Source organism: Paroedura picta, chromosome 10 (genome assembly GCF_049243985.1).
Source record: "Paroedura picta isolate Pp20150507F chromosome 10, Ppicta_v3.0, whole genome shotgun sequence".
NCBI classification, from domain to species: Eukaryota; Metazoa; Chordata; class Lepidosauria; order Squamata; family Gekkonidae; genus Paroedura; species Paroedura picta.
Genome location: NC_135378.1, coordinates 81,006,268 through 81,028,017, shown reverse-complemented (window position 1 = coordinate 81,028,017; position 21,750 = coordinate 81,006,268). Strand labels below are relative to the sequence as shown.

The following is a 21,750-nucleotide window of genomic DNA, read 5'->3' as shown; positions in this document are numbered from 1 at the left end:
TTGGTGCACAAGAGAGACCTCAAGCATTATGCACATGCATTCGTCAAATAAAGCAAAAGCCCCGTAACATCCAGCTACTCAGTAGGTTGATCTAACTAGAAACCTGAATTTGTAATAGTTTGCCCCCAGACTTAAGCTCTGTAAACAGCATCCTCGTCAAAGCGGAACTCAAGGCAAGAGTCTGCGCAAGTTTAAGGTCCAGCTTCAAAATTTAAAGCCAATTTCTCACGCACAAATCCAATTCTTCCACTGAACACTCCATTCCACATTTTTAAAAAATCCGGCTCAAAGACGTTCCTACTGTAGTACACATCAACAGAATCCTAAAAGGTAAAGGTAAAGGTATCCCCTGTGCAAGCACTGGGTCATGTCTGACCCTTGGGGTGACACCCTCCAGCGTTTTCATGGCAGACTCAATACGGGGTGGTTTGCCAGTGCCTTCCCCAGTCATTACCGTTTACCCCCCAGCAAGCTGGGTACTCATTTCACCGACCTCGGAAGGATGGAAGGCTGAGTCAACCTTGAGCCGGCTGCTGGGATCGAACTCCCAGCCTCATGGGCAGAGCTTTCAGACAGCTGCCTTACCACTCTGCGCCACAAGAGGCTCTTAACAGAATCCTAGAGGATTACATTTCTTCCTGGGAATATTTTCCATTTCCAAGGATGCAAACATGATACCAGAATATTAAAAATCATTTCAGCGAGGACTCTCGACTTGTCTGTTTATTAACACAGAGAAGCTATAAGCATGATTATTCACGTGTTTAGAAATAGTGTTTACACTTTTTTTCATGTATTAGAGAGTCTGGACAGAGTACTAGAAAAGGATCAACAAGACCCAGGCTTGAATTCTTCTGACAAGGAAGCTTGCTGGGTGATCTTGACCCACTCACACAACCTAACCTACCTTGCAGCATCGGGACAGAATCATAGAGTTGGAAGGGGCCATACAGGCCATCTAGTCCAGCCCCCTGCTCAATGCAGCATCACCCTAAAGCAGGGGTAGTCAAACCTGTGGTCCTCCAGATGTCCACGGACTACAATTCCCATGAGCCCCTGTGAGCATTTGCTGTCAGGGGCTCCTGGGAATTGTAGTCCATGAACATCTGGAGGACCACAGGTTGACTACCCCTGCCCTAAAGCATCACCTTTTTTTTCCAATTAAGCCACTGTTTCCTTAGATGTTGCAACCCAACTTAAGAAAGCTGGTACCTATTTGTGTCCCCCTCCTTAATTTGCTTACCATGAGAGGGACAATTTTTACTACGCACGTGGAAATCTCATCTCTCCCACCAGAAATAGCACCACCACAGAGTAACGTTAAGCTAATGTATAGGAAAGCTGGCTCCTGTGCTAAAAGTACAAGCTTAGAGGCTAATTGCAAACAACTGCTTATGAGGTGTGAGAAATGTTTGAAGGCTGTCATGGGTGGTATTTGCTGTGTCCTGTTTCCCGCAGAAATGGAGAATATTATTTTATTAGATTTGGGAACAGGTGAGCCGCGCTTCATGCCTGTCCGTTAAGGTGATCTATTGAGTTTTACGGTTCTTTATTTCATGCGGTTATTTTTACCTCAGGGGTAGTCAAACTGCGGCCCTCCAGATGTCCACGGACTACAATTCCCATGAGCCCCTGCCAGCGAATTGTAGTCCGTGGACATCTAGAAGGCCGCAGTTTGACTACCCCATCATCCTTAACTAGAGCTTGCTGTTTGCAGATGCTTCCAAAAGAGAGTTTAGGAGAGGTTTAATAAAAAAGAAATAAACATTATGTGCAGTTTGGGATTAACGTCTGGAGAAAACAGCTTCATTGCACAGAGCTGCTGCTTCTGGTGGTTTCACAATTTTCCTGGAAAAAAAAACAACCTGTTCTTCTGAGAGAGCAGTGGTAAATACCAGTTCTTGCCAGGAAAATGGAAATGTTAGAATCAAAAGCCTAAATCTACAGACATAGTCCTTTGAGCTGGTGTGTCTTGCTAGTTTTTCAGGTGCAGGATGCTATGTAACTATTTATATTTGGGGCCAGTAATCTATATCTCTTGCCTTGCTTAATTTTTCTACAGTTTCCTGATGGCTAGAGAATCTAATGTACAATGTTAGCATCACTATTCATGATGGCCATTCAAGATGCGGCTTGGAAAAATTTGCATTTGAATGGCCCTACCTGAGCCAGCAGAGGTGTGACCTAACCACCTTTAGAAGACTTCAACCCAACTGAAGGAGAATAGGCATACAGGGATTAAGGTACAGTTGATTAGCATTACCTGTAGAATCAGCCCATCAACTTGGTGGCTTTCAGTGTGGATCTTTTAAGGTAATTGCAGTTTGCAAATGAATCTTTCAAAGTTGTACAATGCACCACACTCTTACTTGAAATGAACTGGTTAGGGTAGTTATAACTGAAGAAGTTATGTTATAAACCAGATCTCATTTTGTCCTACTATGCACAACAGAATTCCTCCCCTTGTCAAATTTAACTTTGCTACCCTTACAGCACAATCCTTGACAAGAGTTACACAAAAGTCTATTTTCAAATGAGTAGCCATGTTGGCCTGAAGTAGCACAATAAAATCAGCTCATGCCTTGAATAAATCTTTGTTGGTCTTAAAGGTGCTACTGGACTCTGATTTTATTACACAAGTCTATTGTAACACTGATTAGGATTGCACTGCTATTGGATTGCATTGCTATTGTAAAGTACTTTGAAATCCCATAACTTTCAGTGGGAAAAAAGATAATGCTCTGAGAACAATGAGATCGAAAGAACTTAACTGGATCATGTCCCATTTTTTAATCTTTTATAAAAAAGTGATACTTTGGGAATCTTTGCCTTTATAGCTTCTTGGCTATTGAAATTCCCTCCAGGGTCTGCTATGCCCAAGAAGAACAAAGAATTTTAAAATTGATCAGGATAACAACCCTTTAAGGTAAAGGTAAAGGTATCCCCTGTGCAAGCACCGAGTCATGTCTGACCCTTGGGGTGACGCCCTCCAGCGTTTTCATGGCAGACTCAATACGGGGTGGTTTGCCAGTGCCTTCCCCAGTCATTACCGTTTACCCCCCAGCAATCAAGCTGAGTACTCATTTTACCGACCTCGGAAGGATGGAAGGCTGAGTCAACCTGAGCCGGCTGCTGGGATTGAACTCCCAACCTCATGGGCAAAGCTTTCAGACGGCTGCCTTACCACTCTGCGCCACAAGAGGCTCTTGCCCTTTACAGGAGTACATTCTTTTTCTTTCATTCTTTGGAAAGGTGTTTCTCAGTGTTTAAGTCTAAATAATGCTGGCCATCTGCTGCTTAAACAGGATAATTTTAGTCATCATACAATTGTAGCTTGCATTTCTTTGAAGGGAGGATTTTGAATTAAAATAAACTCTGGCATAAACATGGAGTCCATATACTGATGTCTTTTCTGAAAGATTTAACTTCTGACATCTTTACATGAGCTGGAGATGATTCCACAGTGGACTTTAATCCACAAAAGTTCAGGCTGGAATTAAATGCATTCCTTTTTCAAACCATAAACCAGGGGGGGGGGGGACGACGACACGGATGGACAACTCAGGAAACAGATCAGGTAGCTGAAAGGGTTAAGTGAACAAACTCAAGCTTTGTGTGAATAACCAACCAAACTAAAAATTAGTTTTTAATCATCTATAGCCAGTTGACTATGCACACCATCAAAAGTTGATCTGGTATACATAAAACCAAGTAGAGCAGATAAACTAATTCACACAGAGCCATTACTAAATGACATACTGTATGTAGTTTGTCAAAGAATATAATAAAGCAACAAAACGCCAAATGTAATTTGGCTACCACCTTCCTCAGTGGTGCAGTATTTTCAAGTTGAATGCTTCTGATGATCCAATCAAAAAGAAAAGGGTAGAATCATAGAATCATAGAGTTGGAAGGGGCCATACAGGCCATTTAGTCCAACCCCCTGCTCAACGCAGGATCAGCCCAAAGCATCCTAAAGCAAAGCAGCAGGATTTGTATATGCATCTCCAGAGCAGAAGTTTTCCAGTTGTTCCTGAATATTGCTTGATGCTTTTACAATTTTTTTCCTGTCCGTTTTGATCTGACCATGAGCCTCACATTTCATGAATAGTGACAGGACTTCAGGGAAGTCTTCTAAGAGCTCCTCCACCAGGCATTTGCCTGAGACCGACCAAACCCAAGAACATCCACAGGTCCCCCTCAGACATCCCCTCCATAGCCTGAACCAGTCTGACCTCTCCGGGGGCTTTATCTAAGTTGTCGTTCCTATTATGTTGTTGATTAAGACCATTGGAATTGTGTTGTTCAAAACCACTGTTGAATTGTTGTTGATGTATTTTGACTACGTTACATGTTAGACCGTTCCATGTATCCCCAGTAATGTTATATGTAAACCGCCCTGAGCCGTATGGAACAAAATAAAATAGAGTTCTCCTTACTTTCAGCTCTGTTTCAAGTTCCCAGTGTACATTTGTAGGTAGTGATTATCTGAGGTCTGTTGTATTCATCAGAAGCTTTTAGCCGGATCATGCTTATCGTTCTACTGAGGAAGGTGGCAGCCAAAACTCATTAGGTGGTTTGTTGATTCATCATGTGTCACTTGGTGATTGCCCTTGGTGAATCAATTTATCAGCCATATTGATAAAGGGAGTTGTGTTAATAAAGCAATTCTTATGATGTGTGTGTGGTCTGCAGGTTATTTTATTGTAATTTATGGATGTGATGAAAACTCATTTCTATTTTGTTTGATGGGCATATTTAAGGTTTGTGTTCTTAATCCTTTAAGCTTTTGAGGCAACACAAGACTCTACATTTGCTAACATGGATAGTTCTGATTTTCTTTTAATGATACTGCAATAATTTTGTGATGTAAAAAGCATCAGACTAGCAAAAAGCAAGAAGAAATACTACATGATTTCATTAATATAGATTTCTTTTCATTTTGATATTTCTCACTTCTTGAACACTTGGCTGACGCATTTAACAGTTCTTCTCTGGTACCCCCAACACAAGATAAAACTATTGCTGAGCTTCCATAAAAAAGAAGCAATCCTGCAGCTAAGGCTATAGATTGCAAAATATATGTCAGGGGAATGTTGGATTGGATCCAGCCTGATTTGCCAGTCTTACCCAATTCCATAAGAGTCTTGTGACTGGAAGGGGCTTGGCTGGAGATCGATATCACCTTCTCTTATGAACCTTGTTCCTGGCATCTGGCACTGAGAATAGGAACCAGGTAGTGCTTTATGGAGGTACCAAATTCCCCCCCAGGAATGCACCAGTTCTGCGAACGCTCACTCTTTTTTGTAGTCTAGTGTGGCATATTTCTTTTTTGGGCTAGATTGAGAAATATCTGGAAAGTTTGGGAAGTGGAGCCTAGGGGTAGTCAAACTACGGCCCTCCAGATGTCCATGGACAGGGGCTGGCAGGGGCTCATGGGAATTGTAGTCCACGGACATCTGGAGGGCCGCAGTTTGACTACCCCTGCTGGAGGGCAAGGTTTGGGGAGGGGAGGGACCTCAGTGGGCTATAGAGCCATAAAGCCCATCCTCCAAAGTAGTCTTTTTCTCCTGGTGAACTGCTCTCCATCATCTATTCTAGAGATCAATGTAAAATCAGGAGATCTCTGGGCCCCCCACCTGCAGGTTGGCAACCCAAAATCAGTGAACCCAACCAGTGAACATAAATTGGTCACTGAGAAACTGAGGGCAACTGATAGCGTAGTAGACAAAGCAGACGTGTTTGTCAACACTCATACAAGATCGTGTCACAAAAGCACTAAGGAAGAAGCATGGACTGGGGGGGGGGGGGGGGAGAAGGCAAGCCCAAAAGGGAGCCACTTATCAGCAGAGGCAGCCTAGGGAGCAGCTCTGTGGTGCAGCAAGGCTGGAAGAGTAGGTTAGGTTAAAATATGTACATATTCTGAAACTGGGAAAACAGGAACAGATGGAGACTGTAAACTAAATAAAGGGGGGGGGGGAGATGGCAGAAGGTAGATAGTGGGAGGTATGTGTCCAATGTAGGTGATGAAGAAATGACCTCTATGGGGCAGGAAAAGGACAGAAGAAAGAGATCTGACACAATCTTTATGCTTTTAACTTCACCTTCTGGGAGGGAGGGGGAAGCACCCTGAAAGCACTCTAAAATAAGCGGGAGATAAAGCAGCCAGAAAGTGAACTGAAGGCCGAAGGGAGGAAAATTGATACAGAAGACAAAATTAACCCTGACTGAGGTGCATAATGAAAGTGATCGGAAAACAGAATGGGTTAAAAAAAAGAACCAATGGAATTGCACTGTGAAAGTGAGAGAAACCACCAATGTAAAAAAAGCTCATAGGCTGAGTGTGGGAGACTGGCCCAAGGTCACCTGTCCAACATCCATGGCAGAGGGGATGATTCTAACCTGGTCTTCACCCAGATCCGAGTCTGCCATTAGGTCACACTGGTTTTCCTACATCTTTATGAAGAATGAATACTTGCTCTGAAGAAAAAAATCAGAATCCAGTAGCACTTTTAAGACCAACAAAGATTTATTCAGGGCGTGAGATTTCGAGTCTAAGCACAGCCATCTGCATCGCAGACAAGACAAACAGAGAAACAGGATAGCATTTCAAGATAAGAATTAGAAAAGGCTGTCAACCCTCCAACAGAAAGATTAAAAATTCTCAAGACATTCCTGTAGATTAAGATCACCATTAAAAACCTTGCCCATTCTTACTTTTATCCTGCATGGTAGCAGGGCAAACAGAATCTGTGGATACCATTTTGGGGTGTCAATTCTCCAACAGAAAGGTCAAAAGCTCTGAAGGTAACCCTAAGACAATCACTGCTAATTCTTAATTTTATCCTTCCCTTTACTTATCACTGTCCAACGGGCTAAAGATTAGTGTGCAGTCAAGCAGTTTCAATACCCCATCCAACCACTCTGCCTTGAAATCCAGCATGCTCACTGTCAAAACCAAATCACCTTTTGGGAAGTTAATGAGCGAACTGATTTGTGAACACTGCCCCAAAAGTTTACTATTATCGGGTTATGCGCAACCTAAAAGCTCTATTATGAACACATGTGAAAGCATACAAAATCCATGAGTAAGCTTCAATGCTAGACTGAAAGAGTGCTCCAGCTGTACCAATAAACTGTGCGCTAGTCAGCAAGTATTACTTTTTGTATCACAGCAGACCTGTGAAGGAATAAAAAATGGCAGCTGCATATCTACCTGCTATGCAGCTGCAAAAGGCACAGAATCTCTCACTGGCTTCAGGCCACCATAAGATTTGGAACAATACATTCTGGGACCTACATCACTCATAAGCAAAGTCCTTTGAAACCATATGTTTCCTGGAGTTATTTTTAACGTACGCATTCTTTTTATCAGAAGGAAAAAAACAAAATTGAGACGCAGCATTACAGACAAAAGGAGGTGGACAGAGATCGCACCCACCCAAATGGAGCAAATAGGGGAAACTGCTCTAGAATAAGAGCCAGCAAGTTTGGATCCAGCTGCCATTCAAAAACCCGGAGCATGCTCAAAGGCAGCCCAAAATCAGCTTGCATTTTTAAAATCTACCCTGTATGCATTTCAAATGAAGTTAACCGAATATGGAGGATGCAAGTCTGCAGATGGTGCACACAGTCTGAATGCCTGTAATCCCTGTTCTGTGGGAATGGAGAGATTGCCTCAGAGCACCTGTTGCACATGAATATTCTCACTATGCCAGAGACCAAGTCGCCTGAGATCAGACAACACTGAAAACACAAAGGACACCATCAACACTGTCCAATTTGTCTGCGGCTAATGTTTCTTACGCATCTGAAAAGGATCACTTACAAAGTTTAAATGACACCACAAGGGGAAGAAATTTAACCTTGCATATGGCTAAAATGCCCCAAAGTAACCAAATTATGACAATTAAAAAAAATGCTCAACAGTCTTGTTGAATTCTTCCAGAGAACTTAAAAAAAAATCACCAGATGGTTATTTAAAAATCAAACCACCATTTATGTTTCCTGTTCTTCTTTGCAAGTGCAAGAACAGAAGGGGGGAAATTCCTGTTTTCTAACCCAAAACCACTTTGAAAAATACATACCTTTCTGATACTCATCCATAAGAATTGCCAAGAATATATTTAATATGCACTGACAACAGGGTCTGCTTTATTCATTTGCAGCAAGCAGGCTGGCTTGAAGAGCAGCTAATAGCAAAATCAGAAAACTAGTATCACCCATTCTTTATTCTATTCCACTTCCTATTTCTCAACAGCTAAACAAAAGGTCCACTGAAATGACTGGGTTTTAGAACATGTTTAAACAAGACAAATTTTCACACACACCCCCATCAATTCCATGCATTTAATAGTGCTCCAGATTACATAAATCCTCTTTTTGGTCTACCAAATATTTCATCTTGATCAAAGAAACCCACAAAACTTGCAGTGGAGCAAGAGTCACTCTAAGAATGTTGAATTCTAAGCTCAAGGCTAGTTTAGCATTCTTCCGTTTGCATCTTATCTCACTTTAAAAGAAAAGGCCAATCCAATTCTTCTAATAATTAGCTCTGGGGGGGAAATCAGATAAACAAAAGAATTCAGTCCGCCAGCATGAAAGGCACCTGAAAGTTTGCACACCCAATACTTATGCCCCCCCCCATTCACACAAAACTGTAAAAAGAATGTTTAGCAATCACAAGACCTATTAAACGTGGAAGATCAATTGAAATGGCCAAAGATATCCAGAGGGGCTCAAACTCAAATATTCCCATGTTGAAAGAAATCCTTCTACTGATCTTTACGACATTATTACTTACAGCAACATCAGTTAAGCGCAGAGCTTTGCAGAATGCCATAAACAACCAGATCTCTTCCCCCGAGGGCTTAGAATCATAGAGTGGGAAGGGGCCATCCAGTCCAACCCCCTGTTCAATGCAGGATCAGCCTCCAGCATCCAGGAGAAGTCTCTGTCCAGCTGCTGCTGAGAAGCCGATTCCACAGCTGAACTACTCTGACTGTGAAAAGGTTTCCCCTGATATCTAGCCAGTATTATTCGACATGTAGTTTGAAGTCCTATTCTCTGTTGCCAACATCCCCTTTCCAACTCTTCCTTTGTTTCCTCCTGCATAGTTTCAGTATATTGTGGACAACCAGATCGTACCAATCTTTCTCTTCAAAATATGACAATACAATGGAAACCAACCAACCAAGGAGCTGGTAGATTGATAGTTCTACCTGCTACGCATTCTGGTTAATTTTTACAGAACAGTGTATTAACAGAAGACCTGGAAGAAAACTTAGGTTGGGTGTATAAGGCCTGTTCTTTATTTAAATCCATATAGAGGATTTCCCCCCAGTGTTTGGCGGATGTACTGTCGCTCATATGGGAACGAACTATCCCCTTGTCTGACTTTTTAGTCCAAACTGTAGACAGGCGAAAAGCAGGATCAGAGCAGTTTTTTTCCTTTACTGTATTCCATGACCCACTGCTGGTTTACAACAACAATGATAAAAGTGACGCTGGGAAATTTGAGGCGCTAACCAGACAAGAAGAAGAGTTGGTTCTTATATGCCGCTTTTCTCTACCTGAAGGAGTCTCAAAGCGGCTTACAGTCACCTTCCCTTTCCTCTCCCCACAACAGACACCCTGTGGGGTGGGTGAGGCTGAGAGAGCCCTGATATCACTGCTTGGTCAGAACGGTTTTATCAGTGCTGTGGTGAGCCCAAGGTCACGCAGTTGGCTGCATGTGGGGGAGCGCAGAACCAAACCCGGCATGCGAGATTAGAAGTCCACACTCCTAACCACTACACCAAACTGGCTCTCGTGAACACAACAGCTCCTTATAGAATTGTTGAGCCTGGCCTTGCGACACAAAATCAACACATCCTCCAACCTCCCATAGACCGAAGAGAGAAACGAATCCTCTAAGACTCTTGCTTTGAAGAGTCTGATGCAGGGAGAAGAAGAGAATAATTAGCAAGCATCTGAAGGGAATTTACAAGCAGGCTATGCCAAAAATTAATGGGAGTCATCTCTTATGGGGATGCAAACAACTGATACACTTTAAAACAGAAGGCTCAGGTAGATCCCATGCTCCTTTGCAAATACAGCTGACAGACGGGACAAAGTTTGAGTCCAGTGACACTTTTAAGACTGACAAGTTTTATTCTGGGTAGGACGCTTTTGTGTGCATGTACATTTGGGCAAGAAAGCTTCTACCGAGAATAAATTTTATTGGTTCTAAAGGGGTCATTGGACTCAAAACTTCATTCTGCTGCTTCAGACCAACCGGGCCACTCCCCTGAATCTGCTGACAGACATGCTTATCAGCTGAATTAGCATTTGATTTGTTATCTAACTTGCTGCATCTTCCGCATGCTTCAGGTGGGCTACCTGCCTGTAAGCGTGAAAAGGTCTACAAATTTACTCAACTGAATGTTTGTCCAGTACTTTGTTCTTTTGTGCTGGAGAGAATGGAAAATGGCTGGGGGGGGGTGTTATCAGATACCACACCTAACCCATTTGTGTAGAGATCCATACTGGGGAGAAGTTTATAAGCATGCACACAGTAAGCCATGTTCTATAGCGGCTCCACTGTTTGATGTAGGCTATGTTCGAGCACACTCTCAGATAGATGAAACCCTTCCTTTCTTTCATGCACATTTCCCGCTTACTTCAGTTGCGGGATGTCCATTACATTAAAAGGGTTGCTCCTTACTCCAGAAAGCCTCATAATTCAGTGGAGTGTCCAACTGTTACATGCATCTACCTAATGGATGGAGTAATGGATGCTTCTATTCATCTCTCACATATAATATCCCAGCCTTTCACAAATGACTTTAAAGTGATATGCAGGGGCACGAGGTATGTGTGGGTGGGTGTGTTCCACTGTATCTTTCCAACCACTCTTCGAGGTAGTTCAGGGCGAAAGAGTTTACCAGGCTTAAAGTTTTTCAGTGACCCTCACTAATAAGCAGATTTAGAATCAGATCTCTGTGATCCAAGTCCAACTCCCTAACAACAAGACTCTAGCTCAAAAAGTAAACCTCAACTGCATGTCTAATTTTTGGAATCCCCCTTCACACAGAGAATTTTTGTACATACTTAAGGTTCATGAGCACAAACCCACCCCACTTCTCCAGTGTCTCCATACTTTTCGCATGCAACTCCCCCCACCCATGGTGAGACCCCCCCCCCCATATCAAAGCACATTCATCTCAAGTTTTCTCCTTCTGCAGACTTCACCCCTTTGGATTCATGCCTTTCACAAAGGCCCTCTCCACACCCTCCTCATCCCTTTCACCAAGACACGGTACACGTTACAGCCTTCTTGCAATTATGTTTTAAGAATACATCTAATTTAAGTTTAAAAATTAAAAAGTACAGCCAAAAACATGAAATTGCGACTGTGACAACAACGCTGCAATCAGCTGTGGTTACCTGGAGATAATATACACCATGTAGCAAATCTAGATTTCCTGCTGTACAATGTGTGAAGCAGCATTCAAAATTCAACAGTTTCCCTCTCCATGTGCATTCTGCCACCTTTCACTAGCATATTTCCAAGTCAATGGCTGCCTTCTGAACACACACTCTTTCACCGGCATGTTTGCTTATGTATAAACACTCATATCCGGCCTCTTCCGTCATTTCAAAACAACATCAAAACCAATAAAAGCTCCCAGGGGAGCATACACGCTTGGGGCAGGGCTATTCCATTTTTAGCTATTTTAACTATTCTGTTTTGAGCCTTTTTCCTCTAAGGAGGTTTATGTGAGTCTCCCTTCCTGATTTCGTCCTCACCACAACCATGTGAGGGAGCTTAAGCTGCAAGGGATCAACCCCTGTCCACCCAGCAAGCTTCACCAGAGAGCAGCAATATGCATCCAGGTTCCGCAGATTCTGGGCCTTCCCAAATCTTATTCTAACCACTCCACCACACAGCCTCCCAGATTTGTGGCTGCCTTAACAACATGCGAGCAAATGAAATATTTGCCAGCACCAGCTTGAAAAGCATTTCATCTGCTTGTATTACGGCGGACGGGTCTTCACCTGTTTGCTTAACAACATGCGAAGCTACCGTCAAAATTCCAACAGCTGCACATTCCCACACAAAGCTGCCTTATACAGAACTGGTCCATCAAGGTCGGTATTGCCTGCTCCGGCCGGCAGCCGTTCTCCGGGGTCACCGGCAGAGGGAGGAGAGCTGTGGCCCAGCATCTGGCTCGCAAAGCGTCCCATGTTCAATCCCCAGCACCTCCAAGTTAAAAGGCTGGCCACCGAGTGACGCAAAAGACCTCCGCCTGAAACCCAGGAGAGCCCCTGCCAGCCTGAGCGGGCAATACCGACGTGGATGGACCACGGGGCCGGTTTACTCGGTATAGGGCAGCCCTCTGACTCCTTTTCCTGATGCTCTCCCTATGTCGACACCAACTCTTCCTCCTTGAAAGGTGTCTCCGGGCTGCTGCTGCGAGGTCTCCTGGCAAAAGAGGGGGGGGGGGGAAGAAAGCGGACTGTGGACGAAGCCAACAACCACACAATAAAACCAGAGTCCACAACACAACACAACACAAGTTATTCCCACCCTGCCGTTGACGACCCCCTTCCCCCCAAAACAGTATTTCAACACAAGAAAGCAAGACCCCCAACCCAGCCCCGTCCCCCCGCGAGGACTCCCTCCCAGGCCCGGCGGCCACGCACGCCCCATCCCCGGCCTGGCCTCGCGCGCAACCCCGCCGCCGCCGCCGCCGCGGCAGGAGGGCAGGCCGAGGCCGAGGCCGGAGCGCGGAGCCCGGAGCCGTGTGGCGGCGCTCACCTGCATCCAGCCCGCGGGGCGTGGGTCGAGGCGGCGGGGCTGAGGGCAGCCAAGACATGCAGGAGGCGGCGGCGGCCGCGCCGGGCCCAGCGCGGAGGAGTCTCGCAGGCAAGGCAGGCAAGGCAGGCAGGCAGGCAGGCCGCCGAGGCCCAGGCCGCTGAGCTGCTGAGGAGGAGGAGGAGGAGGCGGGCGAGGGAGGCGGGCCGAGGCGCGGCACGGGAAGCGGGCGGGTGGGCCGCCTCAGGCAGCGGCGGCAGCGACGGCGACGGGATGGCTTCCTTCCTTCCTTCCTTCCTTCCCCCCTTCCTTCTTTCCTTCCCTCCTTCCTCCCTCGCTCGCCTCCTCCGCGCCTTTCCTCGCCTCAGCCGCGAAGGGGGGATTAAGAGCGGAGGAGGGGCCTGGCCTGCTCGCCCGAATGACACGCCGCGCAGGGACGGGCTCCCTTCCCCGCCGCCGCCGCCGCCGCCGCCGCCGCCTCTGGGCCGCTTCCCGCCGCCCTCCCGAGGGAGCAAGGGCTGGTGAGGAAACGGGAGGGAAATAATCTCGCTTTCTCTCGCTCGCACGGGTCGCTTTCACACGTGACGCGAAGGCAAAGACGCGGGTTCGCTTCTGCACGCGTGTGCTCCAGTGGAAGCAAGGGCTGGTTAGTGTCCCTTTTTGCCCGACACTAAGACAGGATCGCTTTCACACGTGACGTAAAGGCAAGACGCGGGTTCGCTGGTTAATGTCCCTTTTTGCCCGTCACTAAGACAGGATCGCTTTCACACGTGACGCAAAGGCAAGATGCGGGTTCACTTCTGCACGCATGTGCTCCAGTGGAAGCAAGGGCTGGTTAGTGTCCCTTTTTGCCCGTCACTAAGACAGGATCTGCAAACTTAAATGGACTCCGGGGAATGGTAGAGGACAGGAAGGCCTGAAGGATCATTGTCCATGGGGTCGCGATGGGTCAGACACGACTTCGCACCTAACAACAACAAAGACAGGATCACTTTCACACATGACACAAGGGCAAGACGCGGGTTCGCTTTTGCACGTGTGTGCTCCAGTGGAAGCAAGGGCTGGTTAGTGTCCCTTTTTGCCCGTCACTAACACCGGATCGCTTTCACACATGATTAGGGTGACCAGATTGTTCCACTTTTGGAGGGACATTTGGGGGCCCCTGGCAAATTGTACTTATGTTGAAATTAAATATATATATATATCACAATACTATTTTTGCGTTCTATGCATTCTGTGAAACTTTTTGTTGCTCCATAGAGACCAAATTTTTAATCAAGAACTCTCCCGGTCAATGGTGTCCGACTTTACCTATGTTAAAATCTGGTCACCTTAGACATGACACAAAGGCAAGATGCGGGTTTGCTTTTGCACGCGTGTGTCCCCAAGGAAGCAAGGTCTAGCTATGTCACCCTCTTTCCCCCATCACTAAGACAGGATCGCTTTCGCACATGATGCAAAGGCAAGATGCGGGTTCGCTTCTGCGCACATGCGCCCTGAAGGAAGCAAGGGATGGTTGAGTCACCCCCTTCCCCCCCACCCCTCTATTATGGATCCCTTTCACACATGACACGAGGGTGAAGCCCCAAAGGAAGCCAGGTCTGTCCCCTTCTCTTTTTTTTCCTTGAAGGGAAAAAATATCCCTCACTATCACTGATCCCTTTCACGTGTGACATGAAGCAGATGCGCAGGTTCGCTTCTGCACATGGGTGCCTCAAAGGAAGCAAGGTGTAGTTTATGTCCCCTTTCCCCTCCTCTGACTATCACAGGGCCGCTTTCACATGTGATGCAAAGGCAACACACGGCCAAGGAAGCAAGGTCAAGGTCGACATCCCTCGCTATCACAGACCCCTTTCACATGTGACATGAAGGCAAGGTGCAAGTTTGCTTCCACCTGTGTCCTCATGAAGGGACCACGCTGCACTTTGTGGTGCTCAAAAAGCGATGGTAGCAGGATGATAGCAGGTGCACGCCCATCCGTCAGGACAACCGAGATTTTGGGGTACAGTTTAGCCAAGAATCATAGAATCATAGAGTTGGAAGGGGCCATACAGACCATCTAGTCCAACCCCCTGCTCAACGCAGGATCGGCCCAAAGCATCCTAAAGCATCCAAGAAAAGTGTGTATCCAACCTGGGTTTGAGTTCAGTTGCGCATTTAAGAGCCTAGCAAGTTTTTCAGGGAACGGGCTGACCCAAGTCAAAACTTCCTTCATCAGACAGTGGAGGAAGGGAACTTGCTTTTTCGGCCCTGGCCCCTACCTGGTGGAATGAGCTCCCGGAAGAGCTATGGGCCCTGCGGGATTTGTCAGCTTTCCGCAGGGCCTGCAAGACAGAGCTCTTCCGCCAGGTGTATGGTTGAGGCCAGAGTGGTTCCCGGCATGGTCTGCTGAGGATCTGAAGCCAACCGAGTTCCTCACTCCCAGATAGAGAGTGATAGACCCTTGGTGAACATAGGAGGAGGGAAGTGGGTTATATATTTATTATCCGCCATCTTGTTATTGTGTTTTGTGTTTTTAATGATGTGTTTATAGGTTTTATGGAATTTATTGTATTTATATGGATTGTGTAAACCGCTGCGAGACATTTGAGAGCAGCGGTATATAAATATAAATAAATAATAGTTTCGATACACTTTAAATGGATTGCAAGTGGATTTTGCCATTCCACACAGTAAAATCCAGTTGCAAAGCCGATGGAAATGTGTCTTTTTAGTGAGTTTGTGGAAGCAGTTATACCCTGGAATTCTTGTGGGGTCTCTTAAGGTTTTACTGGACTTGCACCTTGCTCTTCTTTCGCAGACCGACATGGCTGCCCACTGAAAACTATCCATCAGGACTGTATAACACCAAGAACCCCCCTCTATATTATCCAATGTTAGGTTTTGAGACTGATGCCTTTGATTTTATTTATTTACATCTGGCTTTTCTCCCCAATGAGGATCCAAAGCAGCTTATGCTGTTTTGCTATTCTCCATTTTAGCCTCACAACAACCCTGTCAGGTAGATTAGGCTGAGAGTGTGCACCTGGCCCATGGTCACCCAGCAAGCTTCTTTGGCAGAGTTGGGATTCAAACCTGGGTATTGGCAAAAAGACATGCTTCCATAGCTCTGCAGGAGTCTTCTTTGGACTGGGCCTCTGCCTCGCAGCGCCTTCTTAACTGGCTTAGCCCATGGCCGAGGAGGCTAGCCATGGACAGCCGTCCTCCATTAAAATACCCCAAAAGCTTGCGTGCTGTTTTGGGTTGTGGCTTGATTTCAGTTTGCTCGTGGAACTGTGGCTTCAACGTGTGGACTGACTCCCTTGGAAAACGTAAGGAGAGGAGATTTAATGCGAAGTCATGCGCGGGTATCCCAATTTAAACGCAAAGCTGGGTACGCACAAGAGATTGACTTGTCCGGGGTTCTACGTGCCCTTACTGCTATGCGTGCAATGTCAACATGACATGTGGACTTTGTTCTTGAATTTCACTGCCAACCAGTGTAGCTACCTGCAACCCCTGCCAAGGCCAAAGCATTCGCCACTCTGGGCACCTGTGGTGTCTTGTTTAAACTGGCCAGATATTTTGCATAGCAACTAATGTGTGCTTACTTAGCACGCCAGAGCTCTGTCGCCGAAGCAGATGTTCGGCTGGAGTGCTAAATGTGTCCCAGCTCAGCTCAAAGAAGACTCTGCAGATAAACAAAGCTGCAAATGCACCTGAACCTCAGGGTTTCCAACCTCCTGGTAGGCCCTGGGGATTTCCCAGAATTGCGACAGCTCTTCGGACTACAGAGATCAGTTCCCCTGGAGAAAATGGCTGCTTCAGAGGGTAGATTTTAGGGCATTATACCCCTCTGAGGTCCTTCCCGTTCCCCAAACGCTTGCCCTCTCCAGATTCCATCCCCAAATTTCCAGGAATTCTCTAACTACTGTATGCTGTTTTAAGACCAACAAAAACATGACATCAGACAAAATAAATCCCAGTGCTGGGAGGCAACATCAGACTGCTTGGCTACTCTGTGACACAAGATTTGCCTGAGACCGACCACAGGTCCCCCCCAGACATCCCCTCAGTGGCCTGAATCAGTCTGACCTCTCTAGGGGCCTTAGCGAAGCTACTGTTCCTTGTTATATTGTTGTTTAAGATCACTGAAATTGTGATATTTAGAACCACTGTTAGATTATTTTGTTGTATCTATGTTATATGTTAGTTCGTTCCATGTATCCCTCCATGATGTTGTATGTAAACCGCCCTGAGCCATATGGAAGGGCGGTATAGAAATCAAATAAATATAATAAATAAATAAGATGCAGGACTACATTGACCGCTGGTCTGATTGAGGAGGGCCCTTTTTATGTTCTGTAGACCTGAGGAGTGGCAGGATCGTAGCTTACAATGTAATTGACCAATATGCAGCTAGATCCCGTCCAGTCACCAAACTGGATTACTTGCCTGCCATGCCAATGCCCAGTGAAGGACACAACAGGGAGAAGGCTAAAGCCAGAAAATTGTGTGAGCTCAAAAGTTTTAGGTTGTAGCGGGCTATGCCAATTGGGCGCCCACACTAAGTTCGGCAGCGCAGGTCTACTCCGAAGTAAGCCTCACCACATTCAATCACAGAATCATAGAGTTGGAAGGGACCTCCTGGGTCATCTAGTCCAACCCCCTGCACATCCCTATTGCTCATCCACTGTCACCTGCCACCCCCTTGAACCTTCACAGAATCAGCCTCTCCGTCAGATGGCTCTCCAGCCTCTGTTTAAAAATGGTGCTTGCATCCAATATAGTATTGCACTCTCTCTATTCCTTTATACCAGTGGTTCTCAACCTGGGGTCAGGACCCCTTTCGGGGTCAAACTAAGCTTTCACAGGGGTCGCAGCAGGGCAAGCAGCTTAGTCAGGGGAGGGCACCATCCACACAACAGCTTTGCAGGGTAGATCAAGATAGAGCATTCATCTGTCTGGAGCAGCGAAAAAGAGCAAGACAGGCATGGTGGGACAAGAGGCAGAACTGAATGGAGAAACCCAGGGGGAAAAAAACCCGATTTATATACAATCATGAACAACGGATCTTCACGCCATTGCTCAGTTTCGGTTTAATTTCTGTGAAAGAATCCTTGCATAGTTTTATGGCTGGGGGTCACCAGAATGTGAGGAACTGTATTAAAGGGTCGCGGCATTAGGAAGGTTGAGAACCAGTGCTTTAGAGCAGGGGTAGTCAACCTGTGGTCCTCCAGATGTCCATGGACTACAATTCCCATGAGCCCCTGCCAGCAAATGCTGGCAGGGGCTCATGGGAATTGTAGTCCATGAACATCTGGAGGATCACAGGTTGACTACCCCTGCTTTAGGGTCTCCCGTTTTCAAATGACTTCACTTGCTGTTCCATAGGCATTTAGGAGAAAACTACCTAGGCCGGTATGGCATCACCTCTTATCTTTTCTCCTCTGGATCTCAGCTCTTTTGGGAAACCCTCCCTCTTCATCCCCGGTCTGAAACAAAGCAAAATATCTGGAGCCACATTTGAGTATTTCCCCGTTCCTTTCCGCCCTTCTCCCACTCGTTCTGTTGAAATTTAGACTCCAAGCTCCTTGGGGGCGGGGATGCGTCATTCTCTGCTTCTGTTGTTTCGTCAAGAATTACGGCTATCGATGGCAGTACGGTACAAATAATCATCATTGGCTCGCAAATATTGTCCTGTCAATCGCAGACTGGAAAAGCTAGAAAGACGAACGCCTCCTGGAGCCTTACACGGAGCGATGGCAGTTTAGGTTAGGTTAAGTTATTCGGACCACAGATGAACAGTCACCCGTGGGTACCAGTGGAACGCTTCAAATAATTATCACTTGCAAAGCGAGACCTATTATAGAGGCGATGTTAGAGGAGTTGTTCAAGAAGGATGTGACTCATACTGGACTGTAGGTTTATTCCCCCCACCCACCCTCTGTTGTGTATACAGATTATTAATAGTGGGCATGCAGTGAAGTGGAAATGGAATCACACCATCAGTTCACCGGCTAACACAAGAGATACAAGACTAGAAGTATTAAGGGCAAGCCAGTGAATGCTACCTGAAGGGAACCCCATCCAAATAAGATTCTGCAGCTAATGAATTGGTTCTGCTCTGAGCAAATTGTTTCGTTTGCGCTGGACCTTTGCAGACTGAGTCACTTACCTGCAACACTCCTTCTGACTGGGGTATAAGCAATTAGGGATCTTAATTCCTGCTTGCATCGGATGAAGAGAGTTTGAACTCTCAAAAACTTATATCCTGAAAATCCTGTTAGTCTCTAAGGCAGGGTAGTCAACCTGTGGTCCTCCAGATGTCCATGGACTACAATTCCCATTTGCTGGCAGGGGCTCATGGGAATTGTAGTCCATGGACATCTGGAGGACCACAGGTTGACTACTCCTGCTCTAAGGCACCACCGGATTCGCTTCTAGCTATTCTACCACCGATCAAGACAGCTACCCTATCAGCCCTACAACCGTAATTCTGTAATCTTGTGGTATGCACAGGATTCACTACATATGCACGCTCAGAGTGTTAAGTTTGTCAGGCCTCAATGGTCCTGCAGGAACTGAAAATGTTATAATGCTGGGCTTGCCTCAGGGAGAGCTGAAATAAAATACATGCGCAAATCCCAAGTTCAGCTGGTGTCTTCTGGCCTGTCTCAATAGTCTTCCGTTTCCATCTCATCTCGATGGGCTACTATACTTGTTGGTCATGTCTTTTGATCTCTCTACCATATGTTGCTATTAATGTTGCCAAATCTGGATTGGGAAATACCAGCAAATTTTGGAGTGGGGCCATGGGGTGGAGAGGACCTCAGCTTGAAAGGATTCAAAGAGCCCATCCTTCAAGGGAAGTAATCTTTGGAGATCAGTAAGTCTGGGAGGTCTCCATGCCCCATGACCTACTTACCAACTGGGTTATAACTCCTGCTCCATTTCAACCTGTGAAGACTTAAGGGGGTGGCAGGTTACAGTGTATGAGCAATAGGGTTGTGAGTGTCCTGCATAGTGCAGGGGGTTGGACTAGATGGCCCATGAGGTTCCTTCCAACTCTATGATTCTATATCCCCCTGCCCCCAAATAAACCAAGTGCACAAAAAGATCAAGAGAAAGCAAGTGGATTTGATGCTCCTACACAACCTCCAAATGAAGGATCATCGCTCTTTCCCCACCCATATTATTTGCAAGCCTGAAGGAAAAGCAGAGGTCAAACTGAGGCCGTAGTCTTCCTGGGAGTCTTCCTGGGAGTAAGCCCCTCTGAATAAACTGGGACTTATCTCTGAATAGACTGGATCACTCACCAAGAATCCTTTTCTAATGAACAACCATTAAAACGTAAGGTTAAAATGTTTTTGCATTTTAACACTTAAAAAATAAACCTCTGGAATGCAAGTAAGGTTTGACTTCTGGGGGCTGCATGTCCCCATTTAGGAATGCTGAACTTAACGGAGCTGGTACAATTAAAGCAAGGTAGAGTTCTGACGACCCATACTTAGATTTGAAAAGAAAATGCAATAACTGAAGTTTTTCCGTACTCACTTTTGATTGGTTTGCTTCAGCACCTGCTTTAAAACACTATAAATGGGGGGAAATTCTTGTTTTAAATTACTTGATGCTTCCAACTATTCTCTCACTATTTGTATGGAAAAAGCAGCATTTATAAAAGGACAGAAGAAAGAACTGAGTATATACACTTTAGAAACACAACAGGATAAAAAGAACAGGCCTGCATCAGGTGATAATCCAGGAAGGTCATTTAACTGAGAGGATATAAATAATGCCAATTGAGGGTGGGGAGAGAAAGTGATCAAGTTGCTATCTTAGCTAAATAGGTCCCAGGAGATCAAGAGGACTTTCTTGACACACAGAAAACATGACTTTGTAAATTAAAGGGAACTAGGCCCCTACACAAGCGAGGCCTAAAGAGACCCACCTGAATGCGCAGTTGAGAGCCAGTTAAAGGTCACCGAGGATTAAAAGGGCAAAGATCCTGCAAGGAAGAAAGATTTTCCAAATTTTTCTCTACTCCCACAATTCCAAGCTCTGGATTCCAAACACTGGGAGTGTCCAGCTAATGAAGATTACTGCCTTTTGATCCTGATTGTGGCCTTCACAGGAATACTTGATTGGCCACTGTTGGAACCAGGAGGTTGGACTAATTAGAGTCTTATAACGGATTAGGTTGATACCTCAAGAGGGTTGTCAACCTCCAGGTGTGGCCTGGAGTTCTATTCTCCAAAATGACTGAGATCAGTTTCTCAGGAGAAAATGGCTGCTTCCCTCCCCCAAATTCTCCCCTTCCCTGACTGTGCCCCCAAATCATTAGGAGTTTCCTGGCTGCTAGAAAAATCACTTCAGAATCAAAATATGTGGGAAATTGTGTGTGTGTGTTGTTGTTGTTTGCTTTTTGCACAGAAATCTTCCTTAAAGGTTCTTCCAAAAGGATTTACTTCCTAGGAAATGTTTAGGATTGTGGTGTTGTCCGTAATACACTGCATGCTTAGGAGGAAGTATAATTCAACACCCCCAGGGTTACCTTTCAGAGAAATAAGACTACAGGTGCACCAGTTTGCAGTGATATGCTACATGCCTGTTGTTACTGCCTTGAACCAACTGGGAAGGACAGGCTATATAAATATAATAATAATAATAATCATGGGAATTGTAGTCCATGAACATCTGGAGGACCACAGGTTGACTACCCCTGCCTTTCAGGGCTGTATAGAAACCTCTAGTTTCATGAACCCCTGGCTGAGAAAGCCTTCATGGAGCTGACAGATATATTCATGCAGGGTTATAGAAATAAAAGGAGGCTGGGTGGATGCGTGTGGGAGTGATCATAGGAGGCTGCAGCATTCCAGGGCATAGCCATGCTCCATTATGTCGCAAAGCACAGATAAAAACACGATCCAATTGGAAAGGGTGTAGGAGGTCATCGGAATGGGTGTGGACAA

The 21,750-nt window shown here is 45.7% G+C and overlaps 1 protein-coding gene across 3 annotated transcripts in view; it reads right to left on the bottom strand.

The window, feature by feature from the left end:
- Positions 1-13,037, bottom strand: part of CNOT6L (CCR4-NOT transcription complex subunit 6 like) — a 51,600-nt gene extending 38,563 nt beyond the window's left edge. Inside the window, exon 1 of one of the 3 annotated variants that reach the window (XM_077301096.1) lies at positions 12,803-13,037. Coding sequence is in view for 1 of the 3 variants with exons in the window: in XM_077301095.1 (XP_077157210.1) it covers positions 8,804-8,811 (8 nt within the window). In the remaining 2 variants the exon portion in view is untranslated. Of the gene's footprint in view, positions 1-8,087; positions 8,273-8,803; positions 8,989-12,802 lie in introns of those variants that run through there. The other 2 variants (XM_077301095.1, XM_077301097.1) reach the window with 2 other exon arrangements.
- Between the last annotated feature and the right edge of the window lie 8,713 nt (positions 13,038-21,750).